The 25,187-nt window shown below is 51.3% G+C and overlaps 2 protein-coding genes and 1 non-coding gene across 13 annotated transcripts; 2 read left to right on the top strand and 1 right to left on the bottom strand.

The window, feature by feature from the left end:
- Positions 1-6,037, top strand: Rnf215 (ring finger protein 215). Of its 4 annotated transcripts, none has more exons than XR_003949509.1 (9): positions 1-407; positions 658-801; positions 1,404-1,475; positions 1,556-1,641; positions 2,018-2,212; positions 4,583-4,702; positions 4,779-4,922; positions 5,142-5,244; positions 5,331-6,021. XR_003949509.1 is itself a non-coding variant. In NM_027859.3 (9 exons), exons 1-9 carry the CDS (start codon positions 117-119, stop codon positions 5,351-5,353), a joined length of 1,140 nt encoding a protein of 379 aa, NP_082135.2. In that variant the 5' UTR covers positions 4-116; the 3' UTR covers positions 5,354-6,037. The 4 variants fall into 4 exon arrangements, 2 of the variants coding, with proteins under 2 accessions (NP_082135.2, NP_001350072.1); NM_027859.3 differs by having other exon boundaries at positions 4-407; positions 2,056-2,212; positions 5,331-6,037; XR_380981.3 differs by lacking the exon at positions 2,018-2,212.
- Positions 4,208-4,290, top strand: Mir3060 (microRNA 3060). The gene has a single exon (NR_037220.1). It is a non-coding gene; the product is annotated as a microRNA 3060 (primary transcript).
- On the bottom strand, positions 5,967-25,137 carry Ccdc157 (coiled-coil domain containing 157). Of its 8 annotated transcripts, none has more exons than NM_177616.3 (13): positions 25,003-25,137; positions 17,753-17,900; positions 16,516-16,774; positions 16,233-16,368; positions 14,775-14,946; positions 13,283-13,928; positions 12,544-12,621; positions 12,013-12,203; positions 11,386-11,562; positions 11,078-11,246; positions 9,354-9,493; positions 8,870-8,958; positions 5,967-8,779 (listed from the first exon to the last, which is right to left on the bottom strand). In NM_177616.3, the coding sequence occupies exons 5-13, from the start codon at positions 14,886-14,888 to the stop codon at positions 8,533-8,535; spliced, it is 1,851 nt and encodes a 616-aa protein (NP_808284.2). In that variant the 5' UTR covers positions 14,889-14,946; positions 16,233-16,368; positions 16,516-16,774; positions 17,753-17,900; positions 25,003-25,137; the 3' UTR covers positions 5,967-8,532. The 8 variants fall into 8 exon arrangements, with proteins under 8 accessions (NP_808284.2, XP_011241976.1, XP_030101641.1 ...); XM_011243674.3 differs by lacking the exon at positions 16,233-16,368 and adding an exon at positions 23,004-23,133 and having other exon boundaries at positions 9,354-9,431; positions 16,516-16,819; XM_030245781.1 differs by having other exon boundaries at positions 9,354-9,431; positions 16,271-16,368; positions 16,516-16,819; positions 25,003-25,119.
- Positions 25,138-25,187: the final 50 nt, after the last annotated feature.

Genomic DNA, 25,187 nt, shown 5'->3' on the forward strand with positions numbered 1-25,187 from the left:
TGCGGCCCCGCCCCTCCCGGTGCCGAGCCCCGCCCTGTCCGGCGCGGCCTGGCTCACTCTGTTCTCCCGGTCCCCGGGACCTTAGACTACGGCCTCGCCACCTCTCCGGTCGGATCATGGGCTCTGCCGATCGCCCCGCGCTGAGGTCGCCTTCGTTGCCGCCCCCTCCCCCATCGCCGCCGTCGCCGCTGCTGCTACTGCTGCCTCTGCTGCCTTTGTGGCTGGGCCTGATGGGCCCGGGAGCGGCGGCGGACGGCAGCGAGCCGGCGACCGGGGAGGGACGGGGCGGAGCCCGCTCAGTGCGAGTGGATGTGAAACTGCCGCGGCAGGACGCCTTGGTTTTGGAGGGCGTCAGAATCGGTCCGGAAGACGGTCCGGAACCTCTGCTGGGTGGCCGCCTGCTGCTGGTGAGCTCAGCCCCGCCTAAACTTGCCATGACCCTCGGATAGACCCCGCTGTCTTCATCCAGAAGCTAGCCCTTGACAGCCCAGAATGCTACTACTTCCCAGCCTTCAGGAGTTGGCAAACCTGACAGCCACATGCCCCTTCCACACTCATTCCCGTACCCGTACCCTGACCTTGCGTGCTTTGTGGCAGACCCGGGCTGCCTCTTCTATTCCCCTTGCCTCCTTCTTTTCATGGCTCCTCGTTACACAGATGGATGTCGTGGATGCTGAGCAAGAGATACCCGTAGATGGCTGGATTGCAGTGGCATATGTGGGCAAAGAGCAGGTCGCCCAGTTCCACCAAGAGAATCAAGGCAGTAGCCAGAAGGCATATCCCAAGGCTCTGGTCCAGCAGGTGCAAAGGGTGTTTGAGGGAAGGGGAGAAAGAAAATGCATTCGAAACATCTGCTAGAGCCAGGCTAACAGGTGGCCTATGAGGAGCCTTTCCAGAGAAGCCCTGGGCCCGAGTGGGTCAGCAAACACCAGTATGGAGCATCAAAGCAGTGTGATGGGGAGGAGGTGGAGAGACTTGCTGGGGAAAGTGGACCTGCTCTGGTGATAGGAGCTGGCAAGGGTGGAGAGCTGCTTTGCTAGGACTAGGGCCAATGAAAAGAATTTTGGATCCTACAGAATGAAAGGAGCATAAGTTTCTCACACACATGATAATGTACAAATTTCTTAAAATCAAGAATATTCTTTATGTAACTATGGTGTAGGAAAGTTAGCATCTATAAAATGTTGTGATCTATGTTCCATAACTAAATATTGCCTTAGTCCACAACCATCGTGTGTTGCCTTTGGCTGTCATTATCTCTTCGGCCTCCAAAACCATCCCTTAGCTTTGGCTTGACTTCAGGGAGCTTATAGCTAGTCTATCCAGATGTCGGGCTCCTGAGAGCTGGGGCCGTGGGTAAGGCAGGTGTGTGACAGCCTCCCACCTTCCGTCTTCCCTTGCAGATGCGTCGAGCCCTTTTCCTGGGAGCCTCTGCCCTGCTTCTCCTCATCTTAAACCACAGTGTGGTCCGAGAGGTAACCTGGCTTGGACTGTGAGGGTGAGCAGGTGAGGGGACAGGGGCCGGAAGCCTGCTGACCCTGCCTGTCTCCTGCAGCTGGATGTATCCCAGCTTCTGCTGAGGCCAGTGATTGTTCTCCATTACTCCTCCAATGTCACCAAGCTGTTGGAGGCCCTTCTGCAGTGAGTTCCGTTTGTTCTGGGTGGTCTGATGCCTGAGTGCTGTGGGTCTCTTGCTTTTCGATGGGCTCTAGGGGAGGAGACTATCTCTGAAGAAGGCCCTTACCTGTTGGCCCTTAAACTCCTAAGGTTGAAACTGGGGGATGGCATGGGAAGGAGAGGCAAGATCTGGGAAAAGAGCTGCCCTATGGGCAGAGGGGACTAGTCCAGCATGAGGAAGCTGGATGCCTGGCTGACAGGCTATTCCTTGGTCTGGCTGCGTAAAAACACGGGCAAAGAGCAGCCAGGAAAAGTCTGGGAGCCAAATCAGAAGGCCTATGGCAACAGTGTCCTTGTGTATCCACTGCAAGAGGATGAGTGTAGGCCTCCCTTCCCAAAGGCCTTCTGTCTGCTTCCCACCCATGACTCTCCTCTCAGGAGGACCCAGGCTACTGCTGAGATCAGCAGTGGAGAGTCCCTTTCAGCCAACATCGAGTGGAAGCTGACATTGTGGACCACCTGTGGTCTCTCCAAGGATGGCTACGGAGGCTGGCAGGACTTGGTGTGCCTGGGAGGTGCTCAGGCCCAGGAGCAGGTAGGCCCAATGGATCCTAGGACAGCCCTACATACATTCGGCTGATTACTTAGAGTGGATCATGTAGTAGTAGATGATTAGCAGTGCCATGACAGTTGGCCTAGGTGGTGGGCAATGGCTGCTGATGCCTTCATGGTCTCTGCTCAGTGTGGCCTTCACAACTTTCTTACTTGAGCCAGTTTTTCCCCAATGGGGATAGAACCAGGGCCATGTACATGCTAAGCAATGTACAACGCTTCTGGTAGACAATGTCACCTCCACTGGGTCATGTCTTGCCACCTACAGTGTGCCTTACTCTCCAGCTCCCATACGCACCCTGACTTCCTGCCTCTGGGCCCGACCAGTGATTGGTATTCGATCCTCTTCTCAGTCCTCCGCTGGCTCGTGGACCCCTCATCGCTCATTTTGCCTTCCTGCTTTGAATGTTTGCTCCTCTGCTCATAGCCCCACTGTCTGCTCAGCATGCCTGGGCTGTGCACTGCCATAGAAGCTCTAAGCCTGTATGTTAGAGAGAGTGACTGTGTGTCCTTGTGGCTATGGCTGTGTTTTGTGTCCACATCTTCCAGTGCTTGTCTTCCAGGGATTCAAGGTGTTCAAGTCCACAGCATTTCTTGAACCCCAATCTGTACAGGTTGAAGGGAAGTAGACATACTCTCTTCTTCTACTGCATAGATTCCAATAGTTTGTGATGTGGGCCAGTTTCAAGTCAGACAGGTTAAAACCCTGGCTCCTAAACTTTAGGTGAACTACCTAAGCCAGGTGCTTTCCTGTTCTCTCTCTCTCCTCCCTCTCACTCTCTCCTCCCTCTCTCCCTTTCTCTCCCCCCCCCTCTCTCTCCCCTCACTTATTGGGGGGACGGGAAGCATTTGGTGAAGGGCAGAGGGATAGGTTACATCTGGGAGAAGAGCAGGCTGGGGAAGGGCCTCTGTGGCCTGGAGGTGAGAATGTATAGCTTAGTCCAGGCTGGCAGGGACAGAGGACAAAGCTGAATAGCTGAGAAGGTACTGCCAGCCAAGATGGGGGTGGCTATTCCATGTTATACAGCCATGGCAGGTGAAATGTTCAAATGATAGCCGGGCAGGCATCTCTAGGAACTGCCCTGAGCTGGGAATGTGGAAGTTGCGCTGAATCAAGTCCTGGCTGCTCCAGACCACAGGCTGCAGAGAGGCTCTTCTTGATGGCTGACTGGCCTGCCACACTGTAGTACACACTGCACAGTAGTCTGCACTGTGGCCAGGGAGCAGCTAACCACTGTCATTCCGTAGGGCTGACCCACAAGCTGGCAGCAGGCACAAGCTCTTCCAGGTCAAAGCAAAAAAGACCTGAGCCCAACCTTGGGCTCAGACTAGATGCCACCACTCCACTGTGATTAGAGGGGAAAGAGGCCTCTAATGATCCCAGTGCTGTCACCCCAAGCAAGGGCTGGTTTTGCTGCATTCACAGCTCCCAGACTGGTCTAGGATGGTAGCTCTTTTGTCTGGTCATTTTGACCCTTCTCCTTTGCTGTGATGGGAGTCAAACCTATGTTAGGAAGAACAGTCCCAGGATTTATAGGGCTGTTCGGACATCCCCCCCGTCTGCTGTGACAAAGAGCTACTAGGAAAGCTGAGGACTTTGAAGTGAATTGTTTTTCAGTCACAGTACATCTAAACTCGGTGTAAAATGGTGTGCCTGGGTGGGAAAGCCCCTGTGGCTTGCTGCTTCTGCCACTTCAGTTTCATTCCCCCAAAGACTGAGTCTCCAATATGACTATGTCATACTAAAGGGCCTGGAGGACTACCCAGGACAGCAGCAAGAGAGCCCATGGCCTATGGGTATGAGGAGGGCTGGGCAGGGGGAGCACTTACCCTGAGCGTCAGGGGATGCTCCTGGAGCAGTAGGTCAAAGGTGTGAAGAGAAGGGACAATGAAGATCAATTTTCATGACAGGGGAAGTGTGGCAAGGCAAGGGACAAAGGAGACCAAGGCATGGCTGTCAGATTGCTGGTGATGTCCTGGGCGTGGGGGTGGGGAGTGCTTCGTGCTTCTGGTTGAAGAGAAAATGACCATAGCACAGAAGCACTCCCACCAGCTTTGTCTGTGGCTTCAGGTGACCATCAGCTTAGATGACGGTGAGTGGAGGATGTAGGGACTGAGAACAGCCGAGGAGGAGATCTGTGCTGGGGCACAGTAACAGGGTATTAGGGAGACATGCGACTCTCCATGGAGCTGGGGCAGACCCGGGAGAGCACATAGGCCAGTGGCATGGAGACTTCAGAAGAGCAAGCGAGGGGCTTCCACAGGCAGAGCCCCTCAGTGTTTCGGGGGTTAATATCCCTGGGGGAAGCATGTGGAGCGTTCTCAGTGCCCTGACATCTGCCTCCCTTCGCAGAAGCCCCTGCAGCAGCTATGGAACGCCATCTTGCTTGTGGCCATGCTCCTGTGTACAGGACTTGTGGTTCAGGCCCAACGGCAGGCGTCAAGACAGAACCAGCAGGAGCCTGGAGGCCAGGTGGGAGCCAGACGGTGGAAGCCCTCATACCCGCAGCCCTTGGGCCTGCAAGACTGTGGCCATCTTCTTCCCACAGGAGGATTTGTTCAAACGCCGTGTGGTTCGGAGGCTAGCATCTCTCAAGACTCGGCGCTGCCGGCTGAGCAGGGCAGCACACAGCCTTCCAGAGCCGGGCACTGAGACGTGTGCTGTGTGTCTAGATTACTTCTGTAACAAGCAAGTTAGTACCTAGGCACAGTCAGCTACAAGCTGGCCTGTGGCGTCCCCAATCCTGCTCCCAAGAGACCCTCAAATCTCCAACCAGGACTGTCTTCCAGTCCTTATTATGGCTGGCAAAAGCATACCTGGCAATGGCCTAAGAGTGCTATATGCACAGTCCCGGTGAAGGGCACAGGTCTAGCTCCCATCTAGAGCCTGTGCCCCTCCTCTCACCCTGTAGTGGCTCCGGGTACTGCCCTGTAAGCATGAGTTCCACCGAGACTGTGTGGACCCCTGGCTGATGCTACAACAGACCTGCCCACTGTGCAAGTTCAACGTCCTGGGTGAGCACCAGGGGCCAGGTGGGATCCTGGGCTAACTCCCTAAGCCCCACCTGATGCCTCTTTCCCTGTCTTTCCTTTCCTTACAGGGAACCACTACTCAGATGACTAACTGCCCCAGTGGAAAGTCTGCAGTTCGGGACGGACCCTTCCCAGCCTACACTACAGGAGAGTGGGATGGACAGACCAGCTAGCCCTGTGGGCAAAGGAAAGGTCCCACCATGCCCATGGCGGGTAGAAGGGCCTCCCAGCTCCAGGCTGAACACAGAGCCGGACCCAGCAGGCAAGGAGAAATCATTAAGAGCCCTTCTCTGCAAACCTGGGGTATTTGTGTCTGTCCTCATAGGCGGCTCCCACAACTCTGGGAAGAACATACGGCCATTACACCTGTCCCCAGCACTCCGGAGCGTCAGTGTTGAGTTTTATGCTATCTATTGGGGGATAGATGAGGGGAAAGATGTGTGGCCATGGGACCCACTGGCAGGAACCTGTCTTTCAGGCCAGGGCCTGATCAATGACTTTAAAGTGAGCCTGCTCCGTGACCTGCTGCCTGTCCAGCTGAGTTCTTCCAGGCTGGCTGGGTTCAGAGGCCTTAGAAACCATCTAGTGCTGTATTTCTTGGTTGGGCTAAATGTTACTGACCAGGATACTTGAGGCCACAGAATCTATGTGGTGCATCTGCAAGGGCATCATTAAAAGGAAAAAACAAAAACACAAAACAAATGTTTGGGTAGGGAAGTTTTAATAGTAAAATAAACATGGAATCTATTTTAACATAAATCTGTTAAGACATAAATCTGTGTGATGCTTTAAGATATTAAGGAAAAGATGGGTATGTGGTGACATATGCCAATAATCCCAGAAACATGGAGGTGGAGACAGGAGGATTCATAGTTTAAGACCAGCTGGGCATAGCAGTGCACCCCTTTAATCCTAGCACTGGTAAGGCAGAAGCAGGCAGACCTCTGTGAGTTCAAGGCCAACCTGGTCTACATAGCGAGTTCCGGGACAGCCAGCACTATACAGAGAGACCCTGTCTCAATATAACATCACAAAACAAAAAGTTCAAGGCTGCTGGGCAGTCCCTGCAATCCCCTTGTTCTTTGTCCTCTGGGAAGGGAAACCAGAGGATCATGAACTCCTGATCATCCTTGGCTGCACAGGGAGTTTGAAGTCAGCCTGGGCTACTCTCAAAAAGAAAAACAAACAAAATACCAGTCACCTTGGTTTCTCTTGCTGGGAACAGGTAGAATTCTTAAATTCCTCAAGGCCTTGCACTCCTGGGCTGCACAAACATACCTTGCATAATCTTTAAAATATTGACTCTAAGACATTTTAGCCCCTGTGAACAGGTTATGTAAAGTGACCTTCAGATGAGAGAGGCAAGGACTGGGGCATGGGGAGCTGGTAGAGCACTTGCCTAGAATGCACAAGGGCCTGAATTCAGTTCCCAACACTAAACACTAACAATAAAAATGAGGAAAGCATCTGACCAACACACAAGCCCACGGAAAGCAGGAGGAAGTAGAGGACCTTGGGGCATCCCATACAGGACACACATTGTCTGCTGCACACCCTCCATTTCTTTCTCTTTTTCTTTTTGAGACAGGGTTTGTAAGTGGCTCTGGCTGTCCTGGAGCTTTCTCTGTATACCAGCCTAGCCTCAAACTCAAAGAGAGACTCCTGCTTCTGCCTCCTGAGTGCCAGGATTAAAGTGCTACCATGCCCACCTCTGCTGCCTTCTTGAAGATGGGTGGTACCAATAAGAAGCCAGGCAAGGAAGGCTCCTTGAAGCAGCAAGGCTCCAACCCCACAGCCTAAGCCTAAGCCTAAAGCTCTGTCACAGCCAGGAGCTTGTAAGAGGACTCTTGCCCAGAGCCATCTAAAGGAGCCATCCTGAGTGATACCTTAGTTTCCCCCTCTGAGCACCCTGAGCAAAGGGCCTGATCAAATAGATGGACTTCTGGACTTTTTTGATTGTTTCCTATCGTTTTATGCCTGTCCATGTGTTGTCTGAGTTAGGTCCTTGCTATATGGCATAGGCTAGCCTCAAGCTCTCAGTCTTCCTGTTTCAGCCTCCCTAGGGTATGTGTCACCTAAATGAGAAGGATCTGGCCTACTGCCTGGCACAAGCGAGAGTGAGTAAGTAGATGCTGACTCAGCAGAGGCATGGGATCTTCAGCAGTCACAGGGCCTCTCTCGGGGAGCTGTGCCCAAAGCTGGCTCTCCCCAGGTAGAGTGGCTCAGAGCCTCCAGTCTCCCCCAGAACCCTTGGGCTGTTAAGAAGCAGAGTTGGGCCAGCAGTAGTGGCGCACACCTTTAATCCCAGCACTTGGGAGGCAGAGGCAGGTAGATCTCTGTGAGTTCAAGGCCAGCCTGGTCTACAGAGCTCTAGGACAGCCAGGGCTGCACAGAGAAGTGCTGTCTTGAAATACACCCCTCTCCAAAAAAGAAGCAGGTTGGGAAACCTTCACTATTGACTTAGGCACTCAAACCTACACAATAAATAATGCCACCCACACTAGGTGAGTGTGCCCTGAGAAATCCTCAGTAAAAATTTAGAGCCTGTCCATCACAAACAACACAACTCAAGGTAGGCTAGTGGCTTGCTTAGAAGAATGACCACTGTGTGCATGGTGTGGCTGGTAGCATCCTTGCTCCATCTTGTGTCATCCTGTAACTGGGTGAGCCCCACGGCTGGCTAAGGTATCCAAAGGCCTGGACTGTCCTCCAATGATTTGGTGGGGCTCTGACTTCTAGGACTTAAGAGGGACTTCCCAGTTGTTCCTAGAGGAACAAGCTCCCGGTGAGCTGCCTGGTGCCCTTTGGTCCTGTATCAGATGTAGAGCCCAGGTGGAAGGCAAAGGCAACACTGCTCTCTGCCTGCCTTGCTGAACCAGAGGTCCAGCTCCTAGCCTAGCTCGTTGTTTCAGATGTGTCCTCATACCCCAAGCCCTACCCCGAGTGCTGGCCAATGGATGTGGAGTTACCCCTCAGCCGTTTCTATGGGACACAAAGGCTGGGCTTCACTTGGCTCAGATGCTGCCTCTCAATGTGGTCCTCCCACAGCGCCTGCCAGACACAGACAGGAAGCTCCCAACTCACGCGAGGCTACCATTGGCCAGCAACCAACATGGTGGGATCACGGAGGACCTTACCCAACAAGAAGGGGAGGTCTGTTCCTCCAGCTCAGCCACACTGAGGCCAAGATCGCAGTGGGCAGATGGCTGGGGCTTTTATTCCATGGGGGACTGCTAGCCACCTGCCCTCCAGCCCTACCCCTGCTGCGGGTTACGTGGGCCGCTCCTGGGGCTGGTATGTAGAACCAGCCTGACGGTTCGGTGAAAGCTTTCTCCTCAGCCTGGCCAAGGCCCTTATGGGATTCTGGGTGCAGGATGCTGAATGACTTCCATCCCCCAAAGAGAACTTGCTGGGCAAGCCGCCGGGCTGCCGAGACGGGGATGTACGGAGCCCGCCAGGATGGGTCCTGCCTGTGCTGCTTGTCCTGCTGCCAGGAGACTGCCGTCTGCCTGTCAACCTAAGGGAAGAAAGGAACAGCAACCCTGTGATCAAAGGCACCATAGCACTTATGACTTATCCGCCTGGCCTCAAGGAAAGCCTTACTCACCCTGAGAATGCACTCTGGGCCTGGGCTGGAGGGGTTGCTCCCTGGATGCCCTTGTAGGGAGGGGACCAGAGCTGGCCCTGCGGGACCATCTGCAAAGAAGGCAAAGTACAGAAGGGCGCAGGAGTCCCTCCCTACACTATAGAATGCCATAAGGTAGATAGAGAGGCAGAATCCCAAGCTAAACCCACAAGTCCTCTTCACTAACAGACAGGGCTTGGGAAGCCACCCAAGGGCCACCCTCAGCTGCAAACTCTGGGGCAGGCAATATATACTGACTCTTGAAGTAAACTCATGAGGGGCTGTAGTGGGATTGTGAGCTAGAAGGCTTGGTCTTTCATAGTCTCATACTTTCTGACATATGGAAATCCTTTTTTAACTGTGGCCTAAAGCCACATGTCATGAAGTGGCTCTCACGACACAATCTCAAATCCTGCCTGGTGGGAACCCTTTCCAAATAAAATACCCAAGCCCTTCAAAGGTTCACCTTGAGGCCTCCCTGCTGGGCCACCTCTCGGATTTTGGTCAGCATCGACTGGAGCCGCTTGTTCTCCTCCTGTAGGACCTGGATACGGATAGCATTGGCTTGCACTTGCCTCTCCATGTCCTGCGTGACATTGCTAGAGCCTGCAGAGACAGATTTGAGCCCCACCTCACAGAGTCTGCCTCTGTGTCCAGTTGGACAGGGCCTCCGAGGGTGGAGAGGGATAGCACCCCAGGCATCCAGCACTTATCCTGTCCAGGCTTTTACCCCACCCTGATGCCAACCTGCTGTGACAGCGAGAGCCAGGGAAGGCCTAGAACTTGCAGGTTTGGATGTTGAATAAAACAGTGGGTCTTGGGACTAGAGAGATGGCGCAGTGGTTATGAGCCCTGGCTGCTCTTCCAAAGGTCCTAAGTTCAATTCCCAGCAAGCATTGTGGCTCACAACCATCTGTAATGGGATCTGATAGCCTCCTCTGGTGTGTAGGCATACATGTAGACAGAGCACTTATATACATAAAATACATGAATAAATCTTTTAAAAAAATAGAATGGATTTTATTCAAGGCCACTTGTCTTTGGCCTGGCAATGGTACTACTGGGTCACAGGAAGTCGCCATGTATGGTCTTCCTTACACTGTGGCCAGTGGGCAAATGAAAAGCATCCAGCTCTACAAATTCAAGCAAGCTGTTGCCCATACTAGATCTCAGCTTTCTAGTTCATAAAAAAGGTGTCGGCTGGAGAGATGCCTCAGTGCTTAAGAGCACTTCCAAAGAACCAGGATTTAATTTCCAGCACCCACATGGCAGCTCACAACTCCAGCTCCAGAGGATCTACCCTATCTTCTGGCCTTAAGGCACCAGGCACCAACACAGTACACAGACATAGATATATGTATATATACATATGTATATATGTACCCAAAACATCCATACGCAAAAAAAAAAAAAATGATTTAAAAAAAAATTTGTAGGGCTGGGGAGATAGCTTAGCAGCTAAAGAAAGATGTTTGCCACCAAGCCACCTGAGCTTACTTCCTGGACACTTAGACCCATGTGGCAAAAGGAGAAAACCAACTTCCATGTTTGTCTTCTGACCACACTCCTGAGGTGGCAGGTACACACATACAATGTAAATGTACAAAAAGGTTTTTAATTTTAAAAGAAGAGGGTCTGGGCCAACCTCAGAGGCAGTTGTGGGCAGCAGACGGGCTGGCACTAAGCGTTCAGCAGTGACTTCTCACTGACCAGCTTAGCAACACTGGACCTCCTGACAGCTCTGGGGAGGATCCATCCAACCTAGGGCCTTAGAACTCTAGAAATGCTGGCAGGAGAACCGAAATCACCTGACAGGATCCTGTGACAGTGTAGGTGCCCAGTGATCCTGACCATAGGGTCCAGGATACTGGACAGTTGGGCCTGTGTCACTAAAAATGGTCCCATGGTATATGACAGTAGGAAAGGAACTCTGGAAGTTGAGAAAGCCTGGCATGTGGGCAGAGCATGTGCTGAAGGAAGACAGGCCTGTGCCCTGCATCGGCTCCAGAGAGGTGAGCAACAGATGAAGTGCTGGTGGCTCTAGAGCCACACGGCTCAGGCTTGCCCTCCTGCCCCCACCCCCATCTCCTCTGGCTGAGAGTGAGAACAGCAGCAAACCCAGTCACATCCAGGCAAGCTCCATGCCCAAACGGGCCCCACCCTGCCCTTAGCAGTACCCCAGGCCCCTACTTTGGATCTGGGCCTCCTCTGGCTGGTGCAGGTCTGGGAAGGCCACCAGCAGCCGCTCCCGTTCCTTCAGCTCCTCCAGCTGCTGCCGTAGCTCAGAGATGGTCAGCTGCAGGTCTGTAGTCACCTGTTCCAGGTCCTGTTTCTCCTGCTGCAGGCTCTGCAGCAGTTCCTGGGGCAAAGAAAAGCTCAGACCTGGCTTTAAGTTCCCTTGGGGACACAGAAAAGGCACACACACAAAAAAAAAACCATCAACAATGCTAGAGGCTCCTCAGAGGTGAGGATTGCCTTCTCACCCTACCCCACTGCACCTGCTGGGCCTGTAGCTGGCACTGTTCCTGCTCCCTATCGCTCTGGAGGCTCTGCAGCTGCTCCTCCAACTCAGACCGCTGGGCCTCAGCCTCATCCAGACTTCCCCGCAGCTCTTCCCGCTCCTGGTCCAGACAGTCCAGCTGCTGTAGCAAAGTCCTCTGCTTGGCCTGCAGGGACTAAATAGGGATGGATATGCAGGGCGGAGGTAAGGACCCTGCAGCCAAACTAGCCTCGTTGGACTAAGGGGGCTACAATGTGGTGTCTACAACCTTCTGTGCTATGCTTGGATACAAGAGACCAGCACGCAGTTGTTAACATGCAGCAGGTAGATGTATGCCCGTTGGGATAAGTCCAGGACACACTGTCTAGAAGGCAGTGGATGACCCAACTTCTTTCCAATCATACAGTTCCCACTCTCTTCCTTAAGTCTCCAGTGTCACATCTGCCTGTACCCTGGCACCTATTAAATATAAAGTCCTGGCTCTGCCTCTCAGTGGCCTGGGGCTCAGTTTCTCCATTTACAAACTGGGAGACAACAGAAGTATCTACTTCCTTCTGTTACAGCAGGGAGTAAGGATAAGAGGGCTGCAAAGCCTGAAGCCCAATGTCCAGACTGTAAGCCTCACCTCCTGATGACGGACCATGCTGTCGACGCGGGCCTTCTCCTTGTCCAGCTCCGTGCTGGCCCAGCGGATCTGCTGGCTAGCCCCGTCCAGCCGCCCCGCCAGCAGCTGCACTTGCTCCTCCAGCTGCTGCACCTGCCTCTCAGCTGCTGCCCTACGCTCCCCTTCCTCCTCCAGCTGCTGAGCCTTGGCCTCTGCAGGATTGAGGGAGCAGATACAAAAGGGAGCCCTGGGTGGGAGTCTCTAAAACACCTCTCACTGGGACTAAGGGGAGGTCACATCACAGATCTGAAGCCCAGATCACAACATGGAGCTCAGGAAACCATGGGGTGGGAATGGAATACAGAAGGCACTCTCTGCGCACTGATATTGTGACTCCAGTTGGGACCATCATCAAAGCATAGAAAGTAAGAACCTTCCGCTTGTGGTTCCTATTCTCTCTGCTCTAAAGGCTTGCAATGGAAGCGGAGGTACATGCCTGGCTATACGGTGAGTTGGAGATGTGAATGGGGGTCCCACAAAGGGGCTTCTTACCCATGGCCTGTATGGACTTCTGCTGCTGCTTCAGGTCTCCCTCCAAAACGGCCACCTTTGTCTTTAGGTCACATGTTTCTATAGCAGCCAAGAGAGAGGCCTTTAAGAGGATTACTTGGGCCCATGGCCTTTAAGCCCAGTGCAGCCTACATGGTGAAGGCAACCATCTAGTGTGCAGGGGCTACTTGCATTGTCAAGGGAGACCTGGGGTAATTCTAGGGGGCCTTGGGTCTTACACACTCCACAGGAAGCTTGCTGCATTACCTGTGGCTCTCTGGACCCAGCACTCTCCACAGATATAATGGTGAGACTAAGAAATGACAGTGACTTCTTGCCCTAAGCCTTCAGCCAGCAACAGTGGGTCCCAATACCTTCCTTTTGCCCAAGAGCTTTTGCCAAAGCTAAGAGGCTGCTCTGTTAAGGCCGGGTGTTGGGGTAGGGTTAGGAATGACCACCTGGAGTGAAGTTAGAGTAACAACCCAGCCCTCTCCCCTTCTGATGGGGCATGTCTGCAGCTGGGCTCCAGGAGTTAGTCCCTAAGAGGACAGAGCCCCAGTGGCCCAGTGTCACCAGCTGGATGTCTACACCCTTCCTGCTGCCTTCCTGTCCAGGGACTTCTGGCCATTCCCTAGCCTGGGTTTTTTCCATGCAGATTGCTGGTACTCAAAGCCTGGTCTCTGACAGGGAGGAGGGATGGTCATCTTAAGGTCATGCCAGTGTCTGGCCTCTGGGAGTAGACCTGTGAGCAGCTGATGCCTGTCATGCTCGCACTTGGCCAGGGTCCGCTCAGCCTCCTCTGTCTGCCGCTGCCGCTGCCCTTGCTCCTGCTGCAGGGCCTGCTCCAGCTTGCTCACCTGCTTCCTCAGCCCATCCTTCTGCCCCTCAGCGTCTTCCAGCTGAGCCCTGAGGGGCCCAACAAGCTGGGTGAGGGCCCCCACATGTTTATTGAGACGAGTCAGGTCTTTGCTCTGCTCTGCTGCCCAGTGGCCCACGGTGGCAGCTGGCAGTGGTTTAAGCCCCAGGCTGTCCTTCACCAACTTCTGGAACTGGCCCAAGGATGAAGGCAAGTTTTGGCTCTGACACAGGCTGATAACAACCTTGCCCACCTCCCACAAGCTGCCCTGGACACTGGTGCAAGCATCACAGGGCACCAAGGCTGTCTCGACGGTCTGGGAGTAGACGCTCTTAGTTTTCTCAGAGGTTCCACCTGGGCTCCGCAGGGAGACTCTGACAGGGATGCTCTGCAACCCTTGGCAGATCAAAGGCAAGCCTGGCACCGGGGAAGGGGGCTTGATGAACTTGGCAGTCATACATTCCGGGCTCCTGGCTGGTTCACCCTTAGCTGTGGGCTTGGTGATAGAAATCTCCCCTTGGTTTGCTCTTTTCTGGGGTCAAGAAAAGAAAGGGAAGGCAGATGAGAGAGATAGGCATGGAGTGACAGCCTTGCCCAATGCTTAGATCTTCAGGTGTTAAGTAAACTTGCATAAATCACAGAGAACCTTCTTTTTCTCTCAAACGCAACCAAGGCCTGGCCTCTTCTCTTCTGCTCTCTCTGCTCGCACCCTAGGCTTTACCTGGTTACATATGCAGGGAACTGAGAGGGTACCGGTTAGCTGTACCGGTATCAGTCACAGCAATGGCTGCTGGGTTCTTCCTGGTCTCATGCCACCCTAACCTCTCTGTATCAGGCTCCTCCCCCTTGCAGTGACAGTATGCTTTCTCACGGGCTGACTGAGAGACTTGATACCCTGTTAACAAATCAGGCTCATAAAAAACCCACAGATGCAGGCGGTGGTGGTGCATGCCTTTAATCCCAGCACTTGGGAGGCAGAGGCAGGCGGATTTCTGAGTTCAAGGCCAGCCTGGTCTACAGAGTGAGTTCCAGGACAGCCAGAGATACACAGAGAAACCCTGCCTCAAAAAACCAAACCAAACCAAACAAAAAACCAAAAACCAAAAACCAACCAACCAAACAAACAACGCACAGATAAACACACTGAGGTTCAGACTGGGAAGGCATTTTCTAAAGTCTCACTGCATAAATGGCAAACCCTGAAACCTAGACATGACTCCCAAGGCCTGCTTTCTTGACTGCAAAGCCAGCGGGCCTCGAATGGGAGACATGGGCAGTGGGGAGGCGGCAAAGGATGAGGTACATGCAGTGGTGTGGTAAGAAGCTAGAATTGTAACAGTATGTGAGGGCACCCACAGTTAGGGCCGGGATGACCCACCTGGGGGACTGCCTGCTGGTAGAGCAGGCCCAGCCTAAGCAGGTTGCTCCAGAAGCGCCGTACTGTAAGTCCCACGGACATGCATGGCCCTGCAGCCCGGGCAGGAGGCATCATCTGCTCCACACTGAGGTTTTCCAAGTAGCTGGCACAACTCTGAAGCAGCAGCAGGAGCCTGTGGGCAGAATTGCTAGGGTGGGCTGGGGCCAAGGTTGGTACTAATACAGTCTTCATATACCAGGGCCTTTGAGTTCTCGGGGATTGGCCTGGACATCAAGAACCTAAAGAGAATCCATGCCAGCTTCATGTTCAACCCAGGGCCCACTTCCCATCAGGTGCCCCCTGTAGCTTCTGTCATGTGGTTCCCTGGTTGAGCAAGGAGCTGAGGAAAGGCGGCCTGGCTTGGAAAGCTCTAGGTGAGTAGCTGCCTTCCTTTACAGATGACAGAAAGAAACTGCAAGCGAATCCCAGTGTCCCCAGGCCAGCTGGGCAGGGCAGGGCAGGGCATGTGCATGGTTTCCTGGTTCCAGTCAGAGGCAGCTCCTTCAGGCTTAGCAGTCTTGTGACAATTGAGACTTGGGGTGAGGACAGCTAGGTCTCTTTATGCTAAGCTCAAGTTTCGAGTAAGTACTAGTGTTAGGGGACACAGGTGTTAGAAAGTATACATTTTCATGGCTAAGACTTACCTTAAAGGCAGAACTGTATGTTTGTGACACACACCTGGATGGTAAGGGGTTGGAGCAGGGGGTGTGGCATTCCAACCCTGAGGCCTTGAGAGGAAGTACCCACTGCCTCCAGGTCCGACCTCTGGGTCATCGGGACAACATTGGGAACAGTCTGTGTTCTCTGAGAGCGGCCTATGGTGGGAGATGCTATGATCGATGTACCCTTAGCCAGGGGCCCACCATTGATATGTCCTGAGCATCTCGAAATGCCACACTGCTGGACAGAGGCCACGGCCTTTGCTCTTGGGTTCCCAGAGTGAGCTTAGATTCAGTGGCCTCTGGCAGAAGTTCCTTTTAGACACAGGAATCACTTATACACAGAGGAAGCTAGTACTAACTCAGAAGGAGGCAGAGCTCAGCGGGGGAGGTATGTCAGCAGCACCTTTTACAGAAAATGGGTGGTCAGGGCCTTGGTGGGTGAAGGGGTGCCCTGCCAGAGCCAGGCAGGCCTGGAGGAGCAACAGCACAATGCCAAGCCAGGGGAGAGGATGTGTTCTGTGCTCATCCAGCAGCCCTGTAGAGGGTGCTTTCATATCCAGAGTGCCTCCAGGCATTACAGGACTACCCTGCCTTCTGTCTCCAAGAAGGTCACCCTGCAACACTTGGGATGCCCACTGGTCCCCTCCTGCTTTATTAGCATGGGCAGGTTTTCAGTGCCAGGAGCCTTGGTTGTGGTCCTCACAAGGAAACTTTAGTGACAATGTAGAGATGGTGGGGTGACAGGGAAGAAACTGGCCTTTTTCTAGCAGGGCTGGGGATGGGAAAGACACCTCCCGTTTTTGGTCTTGCGATGCAGAGAGAGAAGACGGCTCACAAGATGCCAGAGCCTGGGATGAAAATGCTATGCAGTAGTGTTCCCGACACACAGAAACCTGAGGTGAAAGCAGGCAGAGTTGTAGTATTGTGGGAAGTAAGAGCAGAGGGGAGAGTGGGGATAAGGACAAACACTCTGAGGCAGACAGGACAGGGAGGCACAACACAGTACATCTCTCAATGTCCAGGTTTGGTCCAGGCCTCACCTGTCAATGACCAGCTCCAGCAGCACGGCATGGGACAACTGTGTGAACTCAGGGTCACCTGGCACATGGTCATAGTGCTCCAGAAGGGCCACCATGTCAAGGTCGCAGGCCACACGATCAGGGAACTTCCAGGAGGGGAAGCGCACAGGCCCAGCACGAGAGAACACATCCACAATGGTGCCCTGCAGGTCGGTGAGGTCCTTGCGCAGGCTGTCCATACAAGCCTGGCTGCCTAGCAGGTGTGCCATCCCCACAGCTCCTGGGGTTGAGAGAGGAGCCATGGCCAGCCAAAGTGGTGTGGCTACTGCCAGGAGAGCCTTATAAAACCCCCATCCTGCCTACATGTTCCACATCTACCTCTGAATTTAGGGAGAAACCCTGAGTGATCAGCCTTTTAGAACTTGGTTCTGGATGTCTTGGCCAGCCTCCCTTTCACCAACTCCTCCCTGTGACTACCCTACCTCCAGAGAACCTGCTTGCCCCAGGCCTGCCTTGCTATATGGGAGCAGGGATGGATCTCCTACCTATAGAGAATAGAGGAAGCCCTGAATGAGTGAAGTCCTGGATAGATGTATGCTACTGATATGAGGACAGCAATATCAAGGACTGCAGCGCCTCAGACCCCGAGGGAATGGCAAGCTATCCCTGAGGTACTGAGTTCAAGTGTTGACAGTGCATGTCCACAACCGCTTTCTCCCTGCTCCCTGCTGCTTCAACATAGCTGGCTGGTCACAGCCTGAAGACTGAACACCTTCAGAGACTGTGTCTACCAAGATTAGCTTAACCTGTCTCCTTGATACAGCTACAGCCCCACAACTGTGCTCCTTGTTTATCTATTGTAACCCTGCCTCCTTGTTCAGCAATAACCCTCCCTCCCTGTTCATCACTAATAAACACACTATCCGTCTGGGATGCTGTAGTTTCTCTATCCCAATCTTAGCTTTTCTCTGTGTCTGTATTTTCTTCATCCCATGTCAGGTTTGCATCAGGAGTCATGGCAGTAGACACAGCCAAAACACATCACAGCTTCAGCATGACAGGGGATGCTAGAACCCCACTATCCACCACCCCAGTGAGCACATGCACTGTGCCCTTTGAGCTCATTACTACATGACCTGATCACCAAGTCTGAGACTTGAGGACCAGCCTGGGCCCAAAGGTACTGGGAAACTCAAGAGATACCCAGGGTGGTCTGTAGCCAACTCTGGGTTTCCCAGATGACTCCTTCTGCCCTTACCTCTCACAGATGTTTGCCCATGAAGCTGGAGTGGCTGACTATGTCCAGCTTTTGGACTAGGCTGGGAGGCCTGGGATTCATGCAGGTGCCTGGCTTTCTGGCTCCTGGCTTCCTGATTCAGGGCCGGCCGCAAGCGGCCCTCCCATCCCTGGGAATGGATATACAGGAGAGTGAGTGAGGACTCAGTTAAGAAGGCATCCTTGAAGGATGGGAGCCATATGCTGGAAGAAGAGCTGCCCCAGGTGAGAGGAAGGGGTGAGGGAAAGAGTGGGGAGCACGCCGCCTTCAGCCCGTCCAGAGTGGGCAGCTTCAGTGGGTGCTGCCCCTCCCCAAAGCTGCCCCTTTTATATACAGACAGGCCAACACTTGAGTCCAGAGAAGCCACTCAGGCAAGGAGGAATTTATAGTCTAACATCTTTCTTCCATCCTTAGGCCATGTTGCTTCTAGAGCAGCCGTGTCCAAACACACACACACACACACACACACACACACAACCAAACCAAACCAAACCAAACCAAAAAATCCCTATAGCACAATGAATGGCGCCTTGAAAACTAAGAAAACAGCAGAAGCACAAGGATACTTTCCCATCCCCCTCTTCCTCTCCCTTCCCTGAAATGCCGTAAAGCAGGCACTCTGACGGCCCTCCCTCCGTCCCTTCATGTGATAAGCATCCTCTGGAAAAGCTAGGTGGTAAGGAATAGCACAGGAGAAGAAAAACAACCAAACCTGGAGCCAGTAAGATGGTGAGGCAGGTGAAACACTGGCAACCTGAGTGTGACCTGCAGAGCTCATCCAATGAGACAAGGAGAACATCGATTCATAAAAGCAGTCCTCTGACCGCCACACAAGCACGGTTACACATGTGGACACGCACACATGAACACGTTTATATTAGTAAACAGGTGAAGTTTTTAAAAGGAATAAAATTGAGCAGGTCTATTTTGGTGTGTGGCTTGTCTGGCACAGGCTTATCTACTGGTGGCTTGGTTACCCGATGGTGAGCTTTGGGGAGGTGACTGATATGGAAGGTTTTGACGTATTTATTAGGTCCATAGATGCATAACATGATGGCATTTCTGGGAGGTAGTAGAAAGTAGAAGATGGGGAAGAAGTAGGTCACCAGAAGTGTGTCCCTGGGGGCCATGGCTTGCCCTGGACCTCCTGTCTATAGCAGGTAAAGAGCCTCCCCCTCCACTTGCTCCTGCCATCTCACCACCAGCCCAGAGTCAAGGGGGAACTTAAGTCTCTGAGCTAGAGAGCCAAAATGAATCTTTCCTCTTTGAGGCAACAAGAAGAGATGCCCTAAGCTTCCCCTCTGCATTACTGTTAGAGCATAGACTTTATCTTCCAATTATTTTATTTTGAATGGCTGTTCATAAAAATACAAAGATTTGGGGCTGGTGAGATGGCTCAGTGGGTAAGAGCACCCGACTGCTCTTCCGAAGGTCAGGAGTTCAAATCCCAGCAACCACATGGTGGCTCACAACCATCCGTAACGAGAGCTGACTCCCTCTTCTGGAGTGTCTGAGGACAGCTACAGTGTACTTACATATAATAAATAAATAAATAAATAAATAAATCTTTAAAAAAAAAAAAATACAAAGATTTCCTTGTGTCTTTGGGGTCTTTGCTTCTGAAAGCTCCAAAACATGAAAATGTATTTAATTTTTAATTAATTAATTAATATATTTTAAAGAATGTGATAGTTTGTTTTTTGTTCTTTGTTTTTGTTTTTCGAGACAGGGTTTCTCTGTATAGCCCTGGCTGTCCTGGAACTCACTTTGTAGACTAGGCTAGCTTTGAACTCAGAAATCCACCTGCCTCTGCCTCCCGAAGTGCTGGGATTAAAGGTATGCGCCACCACGCCTGGCAGAATGTGATAGTCTGGATGAAAATGGTCCCTACAGGCCCATATGTTTGGTTCCCAGTTAGTGGAACTGTTTGGATAGGATTAGGAGGTGTGGCCTTGTTGGAGGAGGTGTGTCATTGGGGGTAGGCTTTGAGGTTTCAAAAGGCCCAGTCTCTATCTCTCTGCCTGCATCTTTCTCAGACACTGCTCCAGCACCCTGCCTGCCTGCCTCCATGATAATCATGGATTCATCTGCAGGAGCTGTAAGCTAGCCTTCCGTAAATGCATAAATGCATCCTTCCATAAGCTGCCTTGGTCATGGTGTCTCTTCATACCAATAAAACAGTAACTAAGACAAAGCATTTGAAATGTCTTTGTTATTCTATGTTACATTTCTGAAGGCTTTGCCTGCATGTGCATCCCTGGTGCCTGTGAGGTCAGAATAGGACTGTGGATCCTCTAGAGTTGCCCGTGGTTATAAGCCACATGTAGGTGCTGGGAACTAAACCTGTGTCCTCTGCAAGAGCAGCCAGTAACCTGAGGCAGCTTTCAGTCCTTACAGCAAAATACATTTTTATGCTTTTCTGTCTGTCTGTCTGTCTGTCTGTCTCTCTCTATGTTTATGTGTGTTTTGTGTGTGTGAGAGAGAGAGAGAGAGAGACTCACTATGGACATATAGACCAGAGAGAGAGAGAGAGAGAGAGAGAGAGAGAGAGAGAGACTGACTCACTATGGACATATAGATCAGGCTGGCCTCCAACTTAGAAATCCACCTGCCTCTTCCAAATGCTGGGATTAAAGATGTGTGGATCCAGTCCTGCCTTTCTCTTCTCTTTCTTTTATTTTCTTCCCTTTTCTTTTCCTTTCTTTTCTCTGACTAGATGTCTTATTAGTTTTAAGGTTCTCAGTCGTGAAGATGAGTAAGTTAAAATACTACTTTCCCTCACCTAAGCCACATCATCAGAAGGAGTATAAAGGAAGCTGCTGGAGAGACGGCCCTCTTGTAGAGGGTTCAGGTTAGGTCTCAGCACCCTCAACCATTTATCTGTGACTCTGGTTCCAGACAATGTGACGCCGTTTTATCTTTGCAGGCACTGTACACATGTGGTCGCCAGACATGCCTGCTGGCAAAACACCCACACATACTAGTATAAATAAGTCTTTTTCAAAAGGATTTTGTTTAAAAAAAGAAAAACACTAGAAAGGGACTTTAATTTATTTAGCACAAATTACTAAAAATATTACTTCAACATGAACTCAGTATGAAATTAATATTTTCATACATTATGTTTTAATTTTTGAGACAGGGTCTCACTATGAAGTTCTGGCTGGCCTGGAACTCACTACATAGACCAAGCTGAACTTGAACTCATAGAGATCCACCTGCCTTTGCCTCCCGAGTGCTCGGATTAAAGGTGTGTATCACTATGCCTAGCTAGTCATTTTTTAATTAATTAATTTTATTTATATTTATTTACTTATTTGTATGTTGTTTGTGAGTGCCCATGGAGTCTTACAGGCTGGATCCCCCAGAGCTGATGTTACAGGCAGCTCAGCCACCTGACACAAGTGCTCAGAATTGAACTCAGGTTTGGCTGTCTGAATTAGCAATCCATGCTCTTAACTGCTGAGTTCTCTGTCCAGCCTGGCTTTTTTAAAAAGACAGTTTGGTGGTGAGCATGATGGCCCATGCCTTCAATTCTAGCTAGTTCAAGGCCAGCCTGGTTTACAATGTGAGTTTCAAACAGAGAAATCCTGTCTCACAAAACCAAAATCAAAACAGCAGTCTGCTTGGCTGGCCTGGACCTTGAGGAGGATGACTTCCAAGACTTTCAAGTTCCAATCCTTATGCCTGTACTTCCCAAGTGCTGCAATTAATTATAGGTGTGCACCACCATATCCTGCAGATGCTGGTGTCTGAACTCGGGCTTGTGCATGCTGGGTAAACACTGTGCTTACTGAGCTAGACCTCCCAGCCCTTTCACGTTTTCTTTAATATTTATTAAACCACCAAGTCAAGTGTTTATTTGAACCTCATGGTTCATATCAATTTGCACCAGAGACTATTTCAATTATGAAATATGAAATTTATAACTATTTTTTTGGTGATTTGAAACAATGTCTCTCTACATAGTCCTGGCTGTCCTGTAACTCACTATGTAGACCAGGCTGGCCTCAAACTCAGAGATCCACGGTCTCTGCCTGTCAAGTGCTGGGATTAAAGGTGTTTACTACCACACCTGGCCCTATTTCAAATCCTTGAAGGCCACTTGGGACTGGCTAGTGGTTAAAGTACAGCAAGAGGCTCAAATGCTTTGTGTTCATCAACAATAAGATGGAACATCTGCTACCTGCTAGGGTCAGGCAGGGCATGGTGACACAGGCCTGCAATCCTAGCACTTAGGAGGCTAAGGCAGGAGGAGTGCAAGTTCAAGGGCAGCCTGGGCTATATGTGAAACTGTGGAGGAGGGGAGAGAGATCCTTCAGGAACACTAAGTACATCTGAGTTTCCCTACAAGGAATAACACTCACATCCAAACAAACACACTGAACTCATATCTCCCATGCGTTGGCTTGGCAACTGCCTCTGGAGAGATAGTGCAGCCCAGGAGATTATGTCCCCAAGGAATGAAGTGGGGACAATGGGGAGAGCAACAATGAAAGGAAACATCCTGGAAAGGCCATGAAGGAAAGAAAGCAAGCAAGAAACCCCAGTCTGGGGAGAAGCAGATTCAGGAGGCAAAGCACTTTAAATTCCTGAGCCAAAAGTATTGATCTGTTTCCTGGGCCACCTTGGATACCAAATCCCATGACAGTCTGGGTCAAAACATCAAGAATATTCAAAAGTAAGCAGAAATTATGGATTGGCAGTAGAGCACTTGCTTGACGTATAAAGCCTTGGGTTAATCGTCAGCACCAGAAACATGAGCACACACAGAATATTCAAGGTTACTGTCTATTGATTCCTTTAAAAACAGAGAGTATGCTGCAGTATGCACAGGCAGATGCATAGTGTGGAAAGTGAAAGAGCCTATGACATGGACTTGCTCTGGGACCCCACAGGCGCTGGCTCTAATGGAACCGGCTTGATATGAGAGGGGCAGCAGCTAATAATGTTACCTGATGTTTCCTGATTCCCAAAGAAGGGTAGGAACCTTTCCTTCTCTCTGTTCAAACCTCAAGTCCCCCTTTCTCAAGCAACTGCTGCCACATCTGCAGTCCATGCCAGCCTGCCCACTGAGATTCAGTCACCACTAAGAAAACATTTTGAAACTCTAAAACCACCTACATGGCGATTTCCAGTCTCTGACTGTCTTACTTAATGCTTTACTGCTGTAAAGAGAAAACGTGACCAAGGCAACTCTTATAAGGATGATATTTAATTGGAGCTGGCTTACAGGTTCAGAGGTTCAGTCCAGTATCATCAAGGGAGGAGCATGGCAGAGTCTAGGCAGATGTGGGTTGGAGGAGCTTAGAGTTCCACTTCGTTTTCCAAAGGCAGCTGGCAGAAGACTGGCTTCCAAGGGGCTAGAAGGGGTAATAAAGCCCATACCCACAGTGGCACACCTAATCTAACAAGGCAGCACCTATTCCATCCAACAAGGCCACACATACCTCTTAATAGTGCCACTCCCTGGGCAAAGCATATACAAACCACCACATTCCACTCCCTGGCCCCCATAGGCTTGTTCAAACATATGAGGCTATGGGGGCCATACCTAAACACAGCATCATGCAAAATACATTTAGTCCAACATCAAAGGTTCCCATACTCTATAGCAGCCTCAGCAATGTTCAAAAAAATTCCAGGGGCTGGAGAGATGGCTCAGCGGTTAAGAGCACTGACTGCTCTTCAAGAGGTCCTGAGTTCAATTCTCAGCAACCACGTGGTGGCTCACAACCATCTGTAATGGGATCCAATGCCCTCTTCTGGTGTGTCTGAAGACAGTGCACTCATATAAATAAAAATAAATAAATAAAGTCTCTTCTAAGATTCAAGCAGTCTCTTAACTGTAATCCCATATAAAGTCAAAAATACTGGGACCAAAGCAAGACAGAAAACCAGCTGGGCAAACTCCAAAGTCCATGTCTCCACATCCAATGTCAAAGCGCTCTTCAGATCGTCAGCTCCTTTCATCCTTGCCGACTGCTGTTGGCAGATCTGGCAGTCAGCAGCAGCAGACTTCATTCTCCTGGGCTGGTCCCACTCCCTGCTAGCAGTTTTCCTTGGCAGGTATCTCATGACTCTGGCATCTCTAACATCTTGGGGTCTCCAAGGCAACTTCAACTTTACAGCTTCTTAATCTAACTTTTATTCCAATGTCTGGGATCCACACATGATCTTTTGGGGATCCTCTAAAGGGCTGGCATCACTTCTCCAGCTCTGCCCTCTGAAGCACTCTAGGCTCTGCTTGACTCCAGCCAACTGCTGCTGCTGTTCCTGGTTATCATCTTATCGTACTGGCATCTCCAATACACTGGGGTCTACCACTGCAACTAGGCTTCACCAAGAGCCTCTCATAGGCTCTCTTCATGGGGCAAGCCTCAACTCCTTTGCATGACCCCTTCAGTCCTGGGCCATCAACTGTAACTGTAACTGCACCTTCACCAATGGCCTTCCCTGGCCTCTCACGGTGCCAAGCCTCAGCTGCTCTTCATGACACCTTCATGCCTTCAAACTAATACTGCCTGGGTAACTCTTACACACTGCCAAGTACAGCTGCAGCAACAACCATGGCTATCTCTGGAACACAGCTTCTTTGTGCTCTCAGAAAACACTTCCCAGAAGATTTCACCTCAGTGATGCTGGTCTCGTCTTAATCACTAATTTCTTAGCTCCAGCTAACCAGCATCAACTGTCCCAGCAATCCCTTCTACTCTAGACTCTAAAGCCAGAGCCACACAGCCAAATTCTGCTTCCTGTGGCTGGAACCTGATCCCCTTTATTATCTTACCAGCTTTCTGTTTTTCAACTCCCTCACTGCCTAAGCTTGGCTATCCTGAAACTTGCTCAGGAAATTGACTTTGAACTCAGAGATCTGCATGGCTTTGTCTCTTGGGATTAAAGATATGTACCACTACGCCTGAATTATGCTTTTCTTCATCTAGAACTTGCTCTGTCCCAGGCTGGCCTTGAACTCAGATCTGCTTCGTTTTTTGTCTCCTGGAATTAAAGGTGTTAGCACCATGTCCTGGACTCTGTAAGGAGGGATGCAGAGGAGGTGGTGCTGAACCAAAAAATGGGGCTAAAGGTGTAGTAAGTGGGACTCTATGGCATCTTCAAAATGCCAGGCCAAACAGGAAAGAAACAGGGGCGAGGGGTGGGGCGCTGAGGGGGCGAGGAACCGGCCAGAGTCAGGAGGGAAGTTCAGAGTCAGAGGATGTGGAATGGCTTACCTGTCTCCGGCGTCGCAGCCTCAGCTCTGTGTCTGTCTGGCTCACAGAACTTCCTCCAGAGCGTCTGAGGCTCCGAGAATGCCTCGCAACTCTAAGTTGGGAGCCCAGGCCGCTGCCTTGGCAACGGCGTACCGCGCCACGGAGCAGGCGGGGCGGGGCTGGAAGTGCGAAACGGCGAGAGGGCG

The sequence above is a fragment of the Mus musculus genome, chromosome 11, assembly GCF_000001635.26.
Source record: "Mus musculus strain C57BL/6J chromosome 11, GRCm38.p6 C57BL/6J".
Taxonomy (NCBI): domain Eukaryota; kingdom Metazoa; phylum Chordata; class Mammalia; order Rodentia; family Muridae; genus Mus; species Mus musculus.

Excerpts from the sequence above, each read along its gene's own strand:
- Rnf215 (NM_027859.3), top strand. The coding sequence starts at position 117 with ATGGGCTCTGCCGATCGCCCCGCGCTGAGGTCGCCTTCGTTGCCGCCC. Across the intron at positions 1,476-1,555 it reads ACCACAGTGTGGTCCGAGAG|CTGGATGTATCCCAGCTTCT; the intron begins GTAACCTGGCTT and ends TGTCTCCTGCAG. Across the intron at positions 4,703-4,778 it reads AGCAGGAGCCTGGAGGCCAG|GAGGATTTGTTCAAACGCCG; the intron begins GTGGGAGCCAGA and ends TTCTTCCCACAG.
- Ccdc157 (XM_011243674.3), bottom strand. The coding sequence starts at position 16,796 with ATGGCTCCTCTCTCAACCCCAGGAGCTGTGGGGATGGCACACCTGCTA. Across the intron at positions 11,563-12,012 it reads GCATGGTCCGTCATCAGGAG|TCCCTGCAGGCCAAGCAGAG; the intron begins GTGAGGCTTACA and ends ATCCCTATTTAG. Across the intron at positions 8,959-9,353 it reads CCCAGCAGGGAGGCCTCAAG|ATGGTCCCGCAGGGCCAGCT; the intron begins GTGAACCTTTGA and ends CCTTCTTTGCAG.